The sequence below is a fragment of the Sus scrofa genome, chromosome 15 (assembly GCF_000003025.6).
Source record: "Sus scrofa isolate TJ Tabasco breed Duroc chromosome 15, Sscrofa11.1, whole genome shotgun sequence".
Taxonomy (NCBI): domain Eukaryota; kingdom Metazoa; phylum Chordata; class Mammalia; order Artiodactyla; family Suidae; genus Sus; species Sus scrofa.
Window position 1 is genome coordinate 132217179 of NC_010457.5, and position 17009 is coordinate 132234187.

General features: G+C 54.6%; 1 protein-coding gene across 2 annotated transcripts; it reads right to left on the reverse strand.

Annotated features, from left to right (window-relative positions):
- On the reverse strand, positions 58-11467 carry NMUR1 (neuromedin U receptor 1). 2 transcript variants are annotated; one of them, NM_001315714.1, is given in 5 exon segments: positions 1595-1977; positions 5033-5918; positions 7819-7946; positions 8133-8317; positions 11388-11467. In NM_001315714.1, coding segments are annotated over 5 exon segments (1662 nt in total).

The following is a 17009-nucleotide window of genomic DNA, read 5'->3' on the forward strand; positions in this document are numbered from 1 at the left end:
TAATCCTTTCTTTTAAAAAAAAGTTGCGGTAAAATACATATAATATAAAAATTACCGTTTTAACCATTTAGGTGTATAATTCAATATCATTCAAGCATACTCACACTGTTTTGCCTCCAATCTCCAGAACTTTTTCATTTTGCAAAACTGAAACTATACCCATTAAACCACTTTCCATTTTCCCCCTCCCCCGCCCCAAGCAAGAGTGGTTTTTAATTATTTAAAACTCTTCATTTTTGCTTATGTGTACTTGCCAGTTTTTTTTAAATAAGTGTTCGTTATTTTTGAATCGAAGGTCAGAAACTCCAGGACATTGTACGTGGCTTGGTACAATCTCCTCCACTTTGCAGGCAGGGAACCTGGGGCCGGAGCTGGGGAGTCCGCAGGCAGGACCTGGCCCGCAGGCCCAGCAGCTCCCTGGGTGCCCTGCAGTTCCCCGCCAGGGAGGCCAGGGTGCTGTCTCCTCTCAGCAGGAGGACGGAGTCCAAGGACTGCAACAGCACAAGTTCCAGCCATTCACGGAGTCCTGACTGAGCGCCGACCTGCCCATGGGGATTCAGGAGGGCGCTCTGCTTTAGGACTCACCCCTCTGTCTCTTCACCTCGCTGGGCCCCAAGCAGTCCTCATGGGACTTGCCCAGGTGGGGCCCATGTCTCTTGCCCCCAGAGGTTCTCTGGCCGGTTGGGCCCAAGGCCCTGCTCACCTCGAGCCCTTGAACTAGTCTGTGAGGAGGTGATGACAGAGGCAGGTAGGGGCCTCTGCTCACACGAGGTCCCGTGGTTGGTGGCAAGTGGCCCTTGCTCTAGAACAAGCAGAGAATGTTTCCTGAGTGGCTCTTGAGGGGGGCGAGCACGTGGAATCGGGGTGAGTAAGGGCCGGGGAGTGGCAAGGATGTCAAGTCATTTCCGTCTTGTTAATCTGAGGGCATCTGTTTTGTGACAAGCAGTGGCTTCTGTACGCACACGGAAAACCACAGCTAACGTGCCAAAGCGCGACACTGCAGAAGGTCAGGGCCCCCTTCATCTTGCAGACAAGGGACTTGTAAGGCGAGGCGGTTTGCTTGAAGTCACAGGGCGAGGTGGTGGCGGCGGGCCTGAGATAGGAACCAGGGCCCCTGGGTCCTTGGCACAGCTGTCACCCAGCGGCTCCACCAGGTGGCGATCCCAGAGCAGAACAAGCCAACTGGGGGGGTCAGATCAGAGGAGGGGCCCAGGTGGAGGCCAAGAGCTAGAGACGGACGGACGGATGGACGGACGGAAGGGGCCAGCACTCGCAGAAGTTCGGGTGAGAAGTGAAAGGAAAGGTGGGGCCCTGCTGAAACACTTCAGAGACCAGGGTGGGGTGCAGGGTCCTCAGATGGAGCCCATGCCCATGTTCCTACAGGCACAGGATCGTAACCCGGGGTCTGGGGGCTGGCGTGCCCACAGCAACCTCCTAGTCCTTCTGATCCACAGGTGGGGGCAGGAATCAGTTTCTAGGCTAAGTGGGCACAAGGGGGTCAGACCATGAAGATGCCCCTGCAGGGGAGGCAGATGCGGCCCCCACAGCTGGGTGTGGCCCTCTGGGCCCTGGGGTGGCGCTGCCTGGGCTCCTCTCAGGAGGGGTCTGTCACCTGCTGCCCCTCTGAGCCCCCGTTCTCGGCCAGTGGGTGGACCCTGCTGCCCGGGGAGCCCACGTCACACAGGGTGCTGCCCACGGTCACCCTGCTGAGGCTGTGGGAGCTGTAGCGCGGCCTGCGGTGGCGGCACCGGGTGCCCAGGCACAGGGCTTCCTGGAAGGTGTCCCGGAAGCGGCTGGACATGAGGCTGTAGAGCACAGGGTTGGCGGCCGAGCCCAGGTAGAAGAAGACGCCGGACAGGACGTGCACGTACTGGAAGGCCACGTGCAGGCCCCCGGTCCAGCGGGACACGAGGCTCCACATGAGGCGGTCGATGTGGAACGGGGCCCAGCAGATCCCGAACACCACGACCAGCACAACTGCGGGCAGAGAGGGAGCCCCCTCAGCTGCCCGCCCCGGGCTTCAGAGCGGGCCGCCCCTTCTCACCCCCTCTCCCCTCCCACACCCACCCCTCCCATGCCCACTGTCCATCTGGAAGTTTCTGGAAGGTGGCCTGCGCTGATCGCACCCCTTTAGAGACTGCTGCTCTCACCCCTGTCACTGACTGGGTGGGTGGGGGGGGTGCCTTGGATGAGGCGGGGACACCCGAGATAGGCTGGCCTGATCTGATTCTCTCACCGTGGGAGTGGAACCGAGTGACTGAGCCCACTCTGGGTGACACTCGGAGGCCGTGCCTGCTGATGTGTAAGCAGAGAGAAGCAGGAGAATGGGGCCCTCAGACAGTGGTAGGGAGGTTATGGAGAGAGAGAATGAGATGACACCCCCCCAACACACACACACACACACACACACACACACACACGAACACACTGGCCTGCCTTTGCCCTAAAAGCCTGCTCAGCCCCCAGACCCCCCGCTCTCCTGGGCTCCGCTGAATATCCTGCCCTACGTTAACTCCCCTTTTCTTGACAGCACCCCCTCACAAAAGGCGGGACAGGAGTTCCCGTCCTGGTTCAGTGGTTAATGAACCCAACTAATATCCATTAGGATGCAGGTTTGATCCCTGGCCTTGCTCAGTGGGTTGGGGATCCAGCATTGTCACGAGCTATGGTGTAGGTCACAGACATGGCTCAGATCCCACATTGCTGTGGCTGTGGTGTAGGCCAGCAGCTGTAGCTCCTATTAGACCCACAGCCTGGGAACCTCCATATGCCACGGGTGTGGCCCCAAAAAGACAAAAAAAAAAAAAAAAGAGGCAGACCAGGCCAGCCAAGCCCTCACTCTTTCCGCTCTTTCTCCCAGGTTTCCCTCCAGCCCAGGTCTTAACCACACCCATCCTTGGGTCTCTTGGGTCTGCCTTGATTTTGTTGTTGTTGGCCTTTGCCTTTTTAGGGCTGAATCCGCAGCACATGGAGGTTCCCAGGCTAGGGGTCAAATAGGAGCTACAGCTGCTGGCCTACGCCACAGCCACAGCCACACCAGATCCGAGCCGCATCTGCAACCCACACCACAGCTCACAGCAACACTGGACTCTTAGTCCACCGAGCGAGACCAGGGATCGAACCTGCATCCTCACGGATACTAGTCGGGTTCATTAACCACTGAGCCATGCCGGGAACTCCGGGTCTGCCTTGATTTTTGTTTCTTGGGTTTGCTTCTCCAACTCACCCCTGCAGTACCTTCTCGCTTCCAGCCGGCATGGTTCTCTTCATAATCCTGGATTTCAGTCAAGAGGTTGCTTTCAATACACCCAGCACACAGCCTGGTGCACAGCAGACCCTCAGAAAGTGAAGAGGGAGGGAGGGCGAGCAGAAAGCCAGAGCCCCAGGCCAGCAAGCAAGGTGGTCTTAGGGAAACTGCCCACCTTCCCAGGACAAGAGCCATCCTGGATGAGCACCCTTGGCCCCCAAGGGCAGGGGAATAGGAGACCCCGGGGGGATAGGGCAGGGGGTCTGTAGTGCAGGAGGCAATCACGGAGCTCCAGGTCAGTCCCATCTTGGGATGCTGTACCAGTGACTCCAGGTTCTGGGACACTGTTCTGGGGGATGAGAGGAGAGGGCCTCTCTCTGGGAATGGGGCAGTCCCCAGTAAGCTGGCCAGAATCCCACGGTTTCGCCAGCCGTGTCCTGCCCTGGCTCATCCCCACCTACCTGATTAAGGCCCTGTGGGACAGGGTGGGATGGGAAAGGGAACCAGGATTGGCTTAGCATCAGCTTGTCTGGCTTCTCCAGAACCACTGTCTTTGAAAAAGCACCAGGCTGAGGCCACAGAATGATCCAGAGCCTCAAGCCAGCTGCGCATGCCCTGGCTGGCCCCGGCCCACATGTCTGCCCTGAGCCTCCTCTGCTCTGCACCCCGGGCCTCGCAAACACGCCTCCTGATGACCTCTTTTAATCATGGTCACTCCTTGGTCCTCGGGAAGCCACGGACAGAGTGTGGAGGAAATGCATCACCTTGCCTTTCCAGCACCCTGCTCCCCTTCTTCTGGGACTTTGCCCCACCCCCCACCCCCGGATCCCAGCACATGGGTTTGTGGGGGCTGCTCACCTCTGCATCCTGACACTCTGGCCAGGTAGGAGGCCATGACCTAGCCCGCCAATCAGAATCCTTCCCTGGGATTTTCTTTTTTTTTTTTTTCCTTCTTTTTTTTTAGGGCCACACCCGCTTCACACGGAGGTTCCCAGGCTAGGAACTACAGCTGCTGGCCTGCGCCACAGCCACAGCAACGTAGGATCTGAGCCATGTCAGCGACCTACACCACAGCTCACGGCAATGCCAGATCCTTAACCCACTGAGCAAGGCCAGAGATTGAACCTGCATCCTCATGGGTACTAGTCGGGTTTGTTAACCACTGAGCCATGACGCTTCCCTGGGATTTTCAATAGCCTCTAAAGGAAGAGGACAGTTAGTTCCATAGGGAAGGGGAACTCTGTGCCCACTGTCGTGCCTGCCAGGCTGCTGTAGGAAAGCAGAGCCAAGACATCCTTAGGAGCAAAGATGAGAGACCTGGAGGGTCCAGATCCCATGGACAGCTCTGTCATCCTGGAGCCCCACCACATGCCTCTGCCCTGTCTGTGGGTGGTTCCATGAGCCAGAGCTGGCTCCATTCATGCCACCTGTGTCTTTGCACATGGACCTGACCTTGGAAGGGTCAAGACGGCAGCTCTACTATTGCCGTCTTGATATCCTTAATGATTTTTTAACAGAGGACCCCAAATTTTCCTTTTGCAATGGCCCCACAATTATGTAGGCAATCCTGCCATGAACAATTAACATTTACCTTTGGTGTCAGCTTCTCACAGGTAATCTAAAGGCCTGTGCATGCACACATGGGCGGGGGGTTACTCCACACCGCACAGCACACTCAGCCTCCATCACAAACCCAGACACTCGGCCCCTCCCCCCAGGCCCCTGGAAGCCCCAGCCTCGTTCCCAGGGCCTGGCTCTGCCCCTCTTCCCGGCAGCAACACTTACACAGCATCTTGGTCACCTGCGTCCGATTCCTATTCTGCAGCCCCTGGAGCCTGCGGCTGTCGCTAGTCCTGGCCCTGCCCTTGGCCTCCTGCCGGAGCAGCAGCAGCCTCTCCCGCCGCAGCCGCAGCCCGATGAGCAGGTAGAGCACGCTGATGGTGGCCATGGGCAGGCAGAAGAAGACCAGCGTGGTGGTTTGCACCACCAGGTTGTAGAGGGCTCTGGGGCGGACCAGGGTGCACACGGCGGAGCCGGGCACCGTCCCCCGGCAGGGTACCTCCAGCTGCTGGAGGCCATGCAGGCTGGTGTTGGGTAGAGAGCAGAGCACAGCGAGGCCCCAGATGACCCCGAGCACGCGGCGCACGTGGGCGTGCGTCACCACGGACCTGGCCCGCAGCGGGTGCACCACGGCCACGTAGCGCTCCACGCTCAGGGCCGTGACATTGAGCACTGAGGCCAGGCAGACGGTCTCGAAGAGCAGCGTGCGGAAGTAGCAGCCGCCAGTGCCCAGCAGGAAGGGGTAGTTGCGCCGCATCTCGTAGAGCTCCAGGGGCAGGCCCACGAGCAGCACCAGCAGGTCCGACACGGCCAGGCTGAAGAGGTAGTAGTTGGTGGGCGTGCGCATGGCCCTGTGGCGCAGGATGACCGTGCAGGTCAGCCCGTTGCCCACGGTGCCCACTGCGAAGATCAGCAGGTAGGTGACACAGATGGGCATGAACAGCTCTGTCTGCTGGGGCCCAAGGTACTTGAGCCTGAGCTCCTCATGGGTCAAGTTCAAGTCCTCAAGATCAAAGGGCCCCAGGACCCTGCTGTCATTGCAAGTCTCCGAGCTCCTTGCACCCAGGGGCCCGTTTCCAGGGAGGATGGAGCAATTGAGGCAGAGAGGATCCTGCAGAACAGAAGAGAGAGACAACCAGAAAAGTCACTCAGGGAACCTGGTTCTGTCCTCATTCATCAAACCAAAGGTGCCCCCAAACCCAGAGGGCTGTTAGTTTATGAGCTGCTGAGAAGGAAAAACTCTGCCATCCATTTTGAGATGCATCACAATTTCAGAGAGGTAAAAAAGGACATCTTAAAGATGCTACAAAATGGGACTTCAATTTTATTTTATTTTATTTATTTTTTTATTTTCAGGGCTTCACCCACGGCATATGGAGATTCCCAGGGTAGGGGTCCAATTGGAGCTTCAGCTGCCAGCCTACGCCACAGCCACAGCAACTCAGGATCCAAGCCGCATCTGCAACCTACACCACAGCTCACGGCAACGCCAGATCCTTAACCCACTGAGTGAGGCCAGGGAACCTGCAACCTCATGGATCCTAGTCGGATTCGTTTCCCCTGAGCCATGACGGGAACTCCGAGGGACTTCAATTTTAAATTTCACAATGTGGAGTCACCCGTTGGCCTAGGAGTTAAACAATCCAGTGTTGTCACTGCTGTGGTATTATCGTTGCTGTGGCACAAGTTTGATCCCTGGCCTGGGAACTTCTGCATACCATGGGTTCAGAAAAAAAAAAAAAAAAAAAAGAATCACAATCTGTAGAAACTTTTGAATAGCGACAGACTCTCAAACATGGGCTACACCATCAGCAGTCTCCCCTTGGGTCTCTCCCCTTTAAAGCCACAGACTTTGGGAGAGATGCTCAGTTTGGGCCTCCGTAAAATGGGTACAGTGCACAGTATCACATAGTTTTTAAAAGCAGGGGCTCTGGAAACAGCTCCCTGGATTCAAATCTAGCCTCCCCAGTTCCGAGCTGTGGCACCATTTGCATGGTAACCTCTCTGTGACTGTTTTCATATCACAAGGATCCAGGCATTTAATCCCTGGAAAATATTAACACAGGGCCTGCCCAACGCACAGAAGGTCCTGGTTACATCGCCTCACTATAAGGACCGAGTCACTGTGGGGATCAAGCAAGGGAGTGAAGGAGCCAAAACCTGGAGCGCTGATTCAAAAATTGGCTCCTGTTTCTGCTCTCTGAACGGTTCAACGTGGAAATATTTGACACCCTGGACACTGCCAGTTCCAGGGATCCCTCTCTCTGGCTCCCCATCTCTTTGCCAGTTCACCAGATAGAGCAGGTGTGGACCCAGGCCATGGAGCTAAACGACTGGCCTGGGGTCAAATGCGAGCTCTGCCACCCTCTTTTGTGACACGCCCTTACTGTGCCTCAGCCTCCTCATCTGTAAAATGGGTAGGTCGATAGAGCCCACCATATAATTTCTGGGAAGATTAAATCAGAGAATGAAGTTCTCAGGAGAGTGCCTGATACATTTCAGGTGCTCAGCTTCAATGCCGGTAACATGATCCTTACTTCCCACAGGACAAGGGAAGGACGATCTAGGGATATGAGACAGGGGCTGAGCAGGATTCTGCCCGACATGTGGCCTGGCCAGAAAGACCCCGAGCTGCCCTCTGAGCCTGTTCCCCAAGTCCGCCACCGCCACCACCACCACCACCTCCCCTCCCCTCTGAGCAGTGGCGATTTTCAGGCTTGGTTCCTGGATCCTTCAGTTCCACATCCACTCCTTGGATTGGGGTTTGGGGCTGCCCGTTGTCCACGTACCTGCGCTCCCACCGTTCAACTTTCTTTTTCAGGTCCTTCTCTCTCCCCAGATCCCAAGTATCCTTAATGCCGAGTAGCTCCCTTCTCACCAAAGCCTCCCCCCAGAAGCCTCCCCCAGCCTCCCTGCCTCTCCTACACCCAATCCCCGCGCCTTGGAATCAGGCGCATCTTCATTCACTTCAAGGTTCTTCCTGCTCCCGCCGCTGGACCCGCACTCCCTACCCGGACTGCTGCGTGATGCGAGTGGGGACAGCGGAGATGAGCTGGGAACACGCAGGCGTCGTCGATCCGGGTTGGAGAGAGGCTCCCTACGGCCCCAGGAAAAGTCGCCGCATGGGAGCCCCCCAGCCCTGCGGCGTACGCGACCGGCAAAAGACAGAAAAACACCGGGAGGCTGCGAGTCCCGCGGGGAGGGGTCGCCCCGACGCGCCCTCGGATCCCTACCGCCCTAAGGAGACCCTGCCCCGCGCCCTCCCCGCCCGGCGGCGCGATCCAGCTGCCGCGCCCGTGCCCACGCCGGCATCCCGCTCACCTACCATGCCGTCTGCGGCCCGCGAGATCCAGGAGCCGGGAGCCCACCCACCGAGCATGGGGCGGGCGTCCAAGGACTGACTGATCGATGGACAGACGCGGCGCCAGCAGCGAGCCGACTGGCAGACTGACGCCGGCGGAGCCCGGAGCAGCCCGCGTGTTGCCCCGCCTGTCGGGGGCCGGGGGCGCTCTGGCCAGGATGGCCAACAGGGGGCAGTGGCGCCCCCGCAGCCCACCCCGCGGCTGAACCCCGACACAGCCGTTTGGGGGGCCCTCCCACCCATCCAAATCGTAGCAATTGTGTTTCTAAGTATTTGATGGGGCGCTTCCAAGAGCACCTTCACCTCCTGGAAACCTCGCCACAACCCACTTTACTTTACAGGGGGTTTACACTCTTGCTTGTTTGCTTGCTAGCTTGCTTTTGATGGCTGCACCACAGCCTATGGAGCTCCCAGGTCAGGGATCGGATCTGAGCCACGACTGAAACCTAAGCTGCACCTGTGAAAACGCCAGGTCCTTAACCCATTGTGCCTGGCCAGGGATCAAACTTTCCTCCCAGCACTCCCTAAGAGGCCACTGGTCCGCCACAGCAGGAACTCCTTCCCCATGTTTCAAATGCACCTCCAAGGTCATCCCAGCAGCCCCTCCAGGTCGACAAGCCACAAAGAGTCCCATCCCTCCTCCTAGGCTTCCCACCGGGATTCTTTTCTCTCTCTCTCTTTCTCTCTGCTCAGGACAGCAGTCTGTACCCCCACTTCCAGCCACCCCCCTTTCAGGTCCTCTAGCCCCTGAGTCCAGGACCTCTGTGTCCTCCCAGGGCTGTGGCAGGAATCTCCATCCTCCCTCCAGTCTGGATTCCCACAGCCCAGGCATCTTCCTGAGCCCCCACCAATGGCATTCCTCTACCCGAAAACCTTCTGCAGGGCCCTCCCCACTCCCTTCTGAAAAAGAACCCCAAAGCCTGGTGTTGGACCCCCCCAACCCCACTGGCCTTCCTGGTCTCCCCCTCACTATATATTCTCCCACCCCAAATACCTCCCAGCCATTCAGATGTTCCCCCTACCCCCTCACCTACCACAGGTGTCCACACAAGGGAGAGAAGTGTAGAGAGGGAGGAACCACATGGAGTTCCCTGGTGGCCTAGCGGTTAAGGACTTAGCATTGTCACAACTGTAGCTCGGGTGAGAGCCTTGGCCTGAGAACTTCCACATGCTGCAGGTGCAGCAGGAAGAAAGAGAGAGAGAGAGAGAGAGAGAGAAAGAAGGAAGGAAGGAAGGAAGGAAGGAAGGAAAGAAAGAGAGAGAGAGAGAGAGAAAGAAAGAAAGAAAGAAAAGAGGAGAGCGGGGTGAATGTCAGGAGCCCAGCCTCCTCCTGCTCCCCCAGATTGTGCATCTGCCAACCCAGTAGGAAGCACCTTCCCTGTTCCGCCCCCTCCTCCAACCAGCTCCTTAGCTGAAGCTTTTTTTTTTTTTTTTTTTTACTCAAATGAATTTATCACATAGCTGAATCTATTTCATCAGGAATTTGCTAGAGAGCCTAGAAGCATGGATCTCACAGGCTGAAAGGCTGGCTCTTGGGCCTCTTCCAGGGTCTGATTTACTTAGTCTGAGTAAGGTCCAGAAATCCTCATCTTTGACACATCCCCTCCAGAGAGCCCCACACCCCAGAATCACATGTTGAGAAGCACAGAGAAGGGTTAAGTACAAACCCCAGGCCCCAGAAAGGCTGCTGAGGGCTGCAGGAAGGGGAAAAGCCTGGGTGTCCCTATGCCTGGGTCCCCCTTCCTCTAGCAGGTGGAACCATTTTTCCCACTGTCGTGTGCATGCTCTGAGCCACAGACTGCAAAGATAGCATGGGGCTGGCACAGGGCCGGCCCTCAAGAATGGAAGATGGGATCCCGGTGGGATTCGGGTGGGATAATCTCCATTTAGTGACAACCGGAGGCGAGAGCTTCTTCCCACAGATTTCCTCTGCCCCGCCCCCTCCCCATGAGTCATGGTCTGGCCTTGGGCGGAGGGGACTTAGACCCTCTCCAGAGTCTCCACCAGGCCGCCTTCCCTGGAACTCCACGTGTAAACACAGCCCCTGGCACAGGGAGGGTGCAGGCAGCACAGGGGCACATGGTCCCCATGTCCTTGGGGGGTGAGGATTCTGGCTGTCCCCCAGGGTTAACTGTTCAGCTTCAGACGCTTAAAGCTGTCTGGCACCTTCAAGATTGGAGCTGCCGCCACGTCAGATGAGCAGTGAGGAGCAGGCAGCTTCACCGCTGGGAACAACACACCCTGGGGTCACAGACAGCACTTAGCCTGTGATAATGAGGCTTGCCCAGCCCCACGCCCCCTAATAGGGACACACACACTCACACGCCACCATGACTACTTTGCACAGATTCTGAGCAGCCTCTAACCCGCTGTGGACCCTTTGGAGGTGCTTCGAGCCCAGGGAAGGATGGGGAAGGACCTTATGTCTGCCAGATGGCTCCTGCCCATCAGGAATTCCTAGAGCTGGCTGCATTGACAGCCATGCAAGACCACATCAGGCTAAAAGCGTTACCCCCCGCCCCCAAAAGGAGAAGCCCAGGGGCCATCATGGCTGTAGCACTGTCCAGAAGGTCTTGGGTGTCCCAGGCTCGGGGACCTGGGTGTGATACTCCCCAGCAGCATGTCCCATCAGTACCCCATGACATCTGCTGCCTCCCTCTCTATCCGGAGGTGGCTTCCCTGGGGCCACGTGTATCTGGGGACTCTCACAGGGCTGAGGTCTAGAAGAGATGGATGCCAGCTTTTCTGGGTGTTTATCTCAGTCTCCTGACCTTAGCTGGTAGACATCTACCCAGACCTGGGTACCAAGGACCCAATTCCACAGGGCAGCAAATCTGCCAAGGGAAGGCAGCTGGGACCTCCAGGAGCTGGTGGGCACATGTCCCAGGTCCTAGAGCGTGTGCAGAGCTCACTGGGCCTGAGACACGAGACAAGCCCCCCTCCCTCCGGGCTCTTGCTGACTCCTAGAAGGCCCCAAACCCCCCATCACCCTACTTTACTGCCCTCTGCTCTTGGGGATGAGCCAAGGAGGACGAGATGAGCCTGGGGACACTGAGGCCCTGGATGGGAGGGAGGAGCTGTTCTGCAGCCTGGACCCACTCGTAATCAGGCTCAGCAAACCTGGAGAGCTGGGAACAGCACACATCCAGAGCAGGAGCGTCCCCACGCTTACCTGGGCACTTCCCCAGGTCAGAGACCTTGCTACCTGGCTCTGCTCACCTGGGCTTGATCCAGGTCACGGCCAAGAGGGACGAGGAAAGGTCTATGCCCCCGAGAGTGGGGGGCACTGGGTAAGTCATGAGGCTTGTGTGGTCATCCACACTCCCCCGCGTCCCCGGCCTGGCTCTGCTCACAGAAATGAGCCCCCTCCCCAAGTAAAACAGTGGCCCCTAATTAAACTGAAAGCTTGCTGCACAGCAAGGGTAACTAAAAAAAACAAAGACAACCCACAGCATGGGAGAAAATATTTGCAAATGAAGTGACCAACAAGGGATTCATCTCCAAAACATATAAACACCTCTTGCAGCTCAACACCAAAAAAAAAAAAAAAAAAAAACCAAAAAACAAACAACCCCATCAAAAAATCAGCAGAAGATCTAAACAAACAGTTCTCCAAAGAAGACATACAGATGGCCAAGAACAACTCACTCATTATTAGAGAAATGCACATCAAAACTGCTAGGAGGTATCGCCCTACACTAGCTGGAATGGCCATCATCAAAAAGTCTACAAACAATAAATGCTGGAGAGGGTGTTCTTAAAAAGGACACAATGAACTTCTTTGCAGAACAGAAACCGACTCACAGACTTTGAAAAACTTATGGTTACCAAAGGAGACAGATTTGGGGTGGGGACGGATGGGATGGGGGTTTGGGATGGAAACGTAAAATTGGGCTGTGATGATGGTTGCACAACGATAAATATAATAAAATTCTTCAAAAAAAAAAAAAAAAAGAGGAGTTCCCACCGTGGCACAGCAGAAATGAATCTGACTCAGAATCACGAGGTTAAGGGTTCAATCCCAGGCCTCGTGCAGTGGGTTAAGGATCCGGTGTTGCCATGAGCTGTGGTATAAGTTGAAGATGTGGCTTGGATCCTGTGTTGCTGTGGCTGTGGTGCAGGCTGGTAGCTGTAGCTCCAATTGGACCCCTAGCCTGGGAACCTCCATATGCCTCGGGTGGGGCCGTAAAAAGCAAAAAAAAAAAAAAAAACAAAAAACTTGGGAATGTTAGTCCACAATGATTTGCTGTGTTTACCTTAGTGTTTTTGCTTTATTTACTTTTTAGCCTTTTATATTGGCACAGTTTCAGACCTACAAAAAAGTTGAAAGGATTCCCCAAAAGTTGAAATTTTTTATTTCTCAAATCCTTTTCTCTCTCTCTGTGTGTGTGTGTGTGTGTGTGTGTGTGTGTGTGTGTGTGCAGGCACACACAATTTTTCTGGAGCGTATGAGTCAGTTACAAATAAAATGTCCCTTTACCACTTAGTACCTTAGTTCTGGTTTAGTTTCAAGGAGTTTCATGATTTTTTTTTTTTTTTTTTTTTTTTTTTTTGCTTTTTAGGGCTGCACCTGCAGCATATGGAAGCTCCCAGGCTAGGGGTCAAATCAGAGCTGTAGCACAGGGTTAGGGTTAGGGTCAGGGGTTAGGGTTAGGGTTAGGGTTAGGGTTAGGGTTAGGGTTAGGGTTTCTACACCCCAGCCACAGCAACACAGAGTCTGAGACTTGTCTGTGGCCTACACCACAACCCATGGAAACGCTGGATCCTTAACACATTGAGCGAGGCCAGGGATTGAACTGGTGTCTTCATGGATACTAGTTGGTTTCGTTACCACTGAGCCATGACAAGAACTCCCTTCTTTGTGGCACTTGATGGACCCCCTACCCTGGGTAAGACTCCGGATGCTGTGAGGTTGGATCCCACCCTGGCACTCTTCCTGTTTGGGTCAGGTGAGCCTGCAGGCCTTCGGGGTGCAAAAAGGCAGATTCCCCCCAACGTGGGGCAGCCACAGGCCCTGGAAGACAATGCAGGTGCCAAGTAGGTGAAACAAAGCACAGCAGTCCCTGCCACCCAGGGGCTCAAGGCTGCTTCAAATGTACCAGTGTCAGAGAGGGGCTGCCAGCTCATGCGGGCACAGGGGAGCCCTGCGTTGGGTAAGGGGGTGGCTTGTCCCAACGGGCTCACAATTATTACAAATCTTGAAAAACGATTCCCAGGAGAGCATGTGTCTGCAAAAAAGTTAAGAGATGCTAGATTTTTCTGGAGTTCCCACTGTGGCACAGTGGGTCAAGAATCTCACTGCAGGAGTTCCTATTGTGATTCAGAGGGTTAAGGACCTGACTAGGAGTTTCCATCATGGCTCACCGGTTAACGAATCTGACTGGTGTCCATGAGGATGCAGGTTCGATCCCTGGCCTCGCTCAGTGAGTTAAGGATCCGGCATTACCATGGGCTGTGGTGTAGCTCTCGGACTCAACTCGGATCCTGCATTGCTATGGCTGTAGTGTAGGCCGGTGGCTACAGCTCAGATTCAACACCTAGCATGGGAACCTCCACGTGCTGCGGATGCGGCCCTAGAAAGCAAAAAAAAAAAAAACCCCGACTAACATCCACCAGGATGCAGGTTTGATTCCTGGCCTTGCTCAGTGACTTGAGGATCCAGCATAGCTTCAAGCTTTGGCGAAGATCACAGATGAACCTTGGATCGGTGTTGCCATAGCTGTGGCTCAGGCTGTCAGCTGCAGCTCCGATTTGACCCCTTGCCTGGGAACTTCCCTATGCTGCAGGTGCAGCCCAAAAAAAAAAAGAAAAAAATAATAATCTGACTGCATCATCTCAGGTCACAGCTATGGCTCGGATTTGATTCTTGGCCCAGGAACTTCCATATGCTGATGGTGTGGCCATTTAAGGAAAAAAAATAAAAAGGGAGAGAGATTCCAAACACTCAAGGTTGGAGGGACCAGCTCACACTCTTAATTGAGGGAACCACATGTGGGAACTGAAAGTTTAAACCCTTCTTGGTCCATTTGGACTAAAAAAATAGAAGACTTATAAACAGCCTGTTCTCAAGTACAGGATATCAGTTCTCCTCACAGCTGCCCTGAGACAGAGATTATGACAAATTGGATCTAAACATGAAGAAACGGGAAGCCCTCAATGGTGAGTAACTTGCCCAAGGTCCCACAGCTCAGAGCTGGAGCTGGGGTTTGAAACGAAGTTAATCTGAGTAAAACTTTCCCCTTTGACTCTGTAGTTCTGACCCTGGTTCCATGTCCAAAGAGGGTCGCATTTTTAAGAGTCTAGACTTATAAAGAAAAAAAAAATCCATAAGTATATTTCTCCCCTCAGAGACTAGATTTTTATTTTTATTTTTGGCCATGCCTGCAGCATGTGGAAGTTCCCAGGCCAGGGATCGAACCCATGACAGAGCAGTGCTAACACCTGCTGAGCGACTAGGGAAGTCTGAGACCAAATTCTTATAGACCTATCTGGCCTGATTCCCCTTCTGAAGCCCGTGTTGCCTCTCGCTCACTGGCCTATGAGTTTTCTCCAAGAGCTGCCCTACTTGGGCCAGTGGGGTTCTTCATAGCTGTGAACTGCTCAGGGGCGACACCTGCCATGGGCTAGCCTGGCACCCTCTGGCCCAGGGGGAGCTGCTTCTTGGGGTCAAGCCAGGCCACTGAGCACCTTTCCCCAGGGTGTTGGTACTCAATTCACTCTGAAACTTTTGGTAAAAATGCAAAAGTTCCCTCATTAGAGCCTGGTGCTTTCCAAGGGGTTACAACATGTTGTCCCAGCTCAGAGAGGCTGTTAGGTACATTTTCAGGGACAAGTTTTTTTTTTCTTTTTTTTTTCTTTTTTTTTTTAATGGATGAACCTGCGGCATATGGAAGTTCCTGAGCTAGAGGTCGAATTGGAACTGCTGCCACAGCCACAGCCAAGCCAGATCTGAGCCATGTCTGCAACCTATGCTGAAATTCATGGCAACACCAGATCCTTAACCCACTGAGTGAGGCCAGGGATCAAACCTGCATCCTCATAGATACTAGTCATGTTCTTAACCCACTGAGCCACAGAAGCAGATGTGTGAGCTCCCAGAAGTTGTTTTATGTTTGGCTATTGGGGGGCATGATGCTTAGACCTTTTGTTTGTTTGTTTGTTTTGTTTGTTTTTTTAGGGCTGCACCTGTGGCACATGGAGGTTCCCAGGCTAGGGCTCCAATCAGAGCTGTAGCCGCCGGCCTACACCACAGCCACAGCCACATGGGATCTGAGCCATGTTCACCACCTACACCACAGCTCACGGCAACACCAGATCCTTACCCACTAAGCGAGGGCAGGAATCGAACCCATGTCCTCATGGACGCTAGCCGGGTTCATTAACCGCTGAGCCACGATGGGAACGCCGACGCTTAGAGTTTCTATGCCTCTGTTTCCTCATCCATCAAATGGGGATGACAACAGACCTACTTCATAAGGTTATTATGGGGCTTCAATGAAATAAACGATGCAGAGTGCCCAGAAAACACTCACCCGGCACTTGATAGCTATTTTTCAAATACACGAGGGTAGATGCATGTCTCAGAAACCTGGTACATTTTCGGAACACAAAGGAAGGGATGTTTAATACTTTTTTGGCTAAGACAGCTCTTGAAAATAATGTAGTGGAGTTCCCGTTGTGGCGCAGTGGTTAACGAATCCGACTAGGAACCATGAGGTTTCGGGTTCAATCCCTGGCCTTGCTCAGTGGGTCAAGGATCCGGCATTGCCATGAGCTGTGGTGTAGGTCGAACACTCAGCTCGGATCCTGTGTTGCTGCGGCTGTGGTGTAGGCCGGTGGCTACAGCTCCGATGAGACCCCTAGCCCGGGAACCTCCACATGCCACGGGAGCGGCCCTAGAAAAGACAAAAAAAGGAAAAAAGAAAGAAAGAAAATAATGGAGAGGTTCCTCTCGTTATCTCCTGGAGAGAGGGGCTCATGGAGACTGAAAGTCAAGGGCACGTGTGCGGTCATCTGCCAAGCGGGGACCATCCCCCCCTGGTGGTCTCGCGACAATCCTGTCTTTCCAAGAACGCTCTGGGTTCCCAGAAAGCTCTCGAGTGTGTTTGCATGGAAGCGCTGTAAACAAAGATGGGGAAGAGTGGGCCACAACCAGCCGGGCTTTATTAGGGCAGAACCACTTGGGTCAGACTGAAGCCCTGCCACCAGCACGGCTCCCAGTGGCACAGGGCCTCGGAGGACCCCAGCCCCCACCCTGCGCCAGACTCTGGGCAGAAGGGAGCAGGGCCTCCTCTGCCAGGGGGGAGGGTGGCCGCAGCAAGAGCAAGGCCAGGCCAGTGGACGAGCCGGGTGACCTTGGGCAAGTCCCTTCCCCCCTCCAGCCCCAGCTTCCTCCTTTCTAACCTCCTTGGGGAGTCAGGCTGGGGGTGCTCCATCCTCGGCACCCAGCCGCCCGCCGGAGAGGCTGCCAGGTACTTCATCTCTGGAGAGTAGACTGGGGAGGAGGAGGGGAGCTCATTCTTTTTGTTTTCAGTTTAAAAGATTTTTTTCAACAGTCAATATTTGTTCTTCCTGTAATAATTATGTATGTAGATACATACTTTTTTTCCTTTTTTTTTTTTTTTTGGCTGTATCCAAGCTGCTGCATTGACAATACCAGATCCTTAACCCGCTAAGCCACAAGGGAACTACCTCTTTTTACTTGTTTTTTGTTATTGTTGTCTTTTTAGGGCCGCACCTGCAACATATGGAGGTTTCCAGGTTAGGGGTTGAATCAGAGCTACAGCTGCCAGCCTACACCACAGCAACATCAGATCCTATCCGCATCTGTGACCTACACCA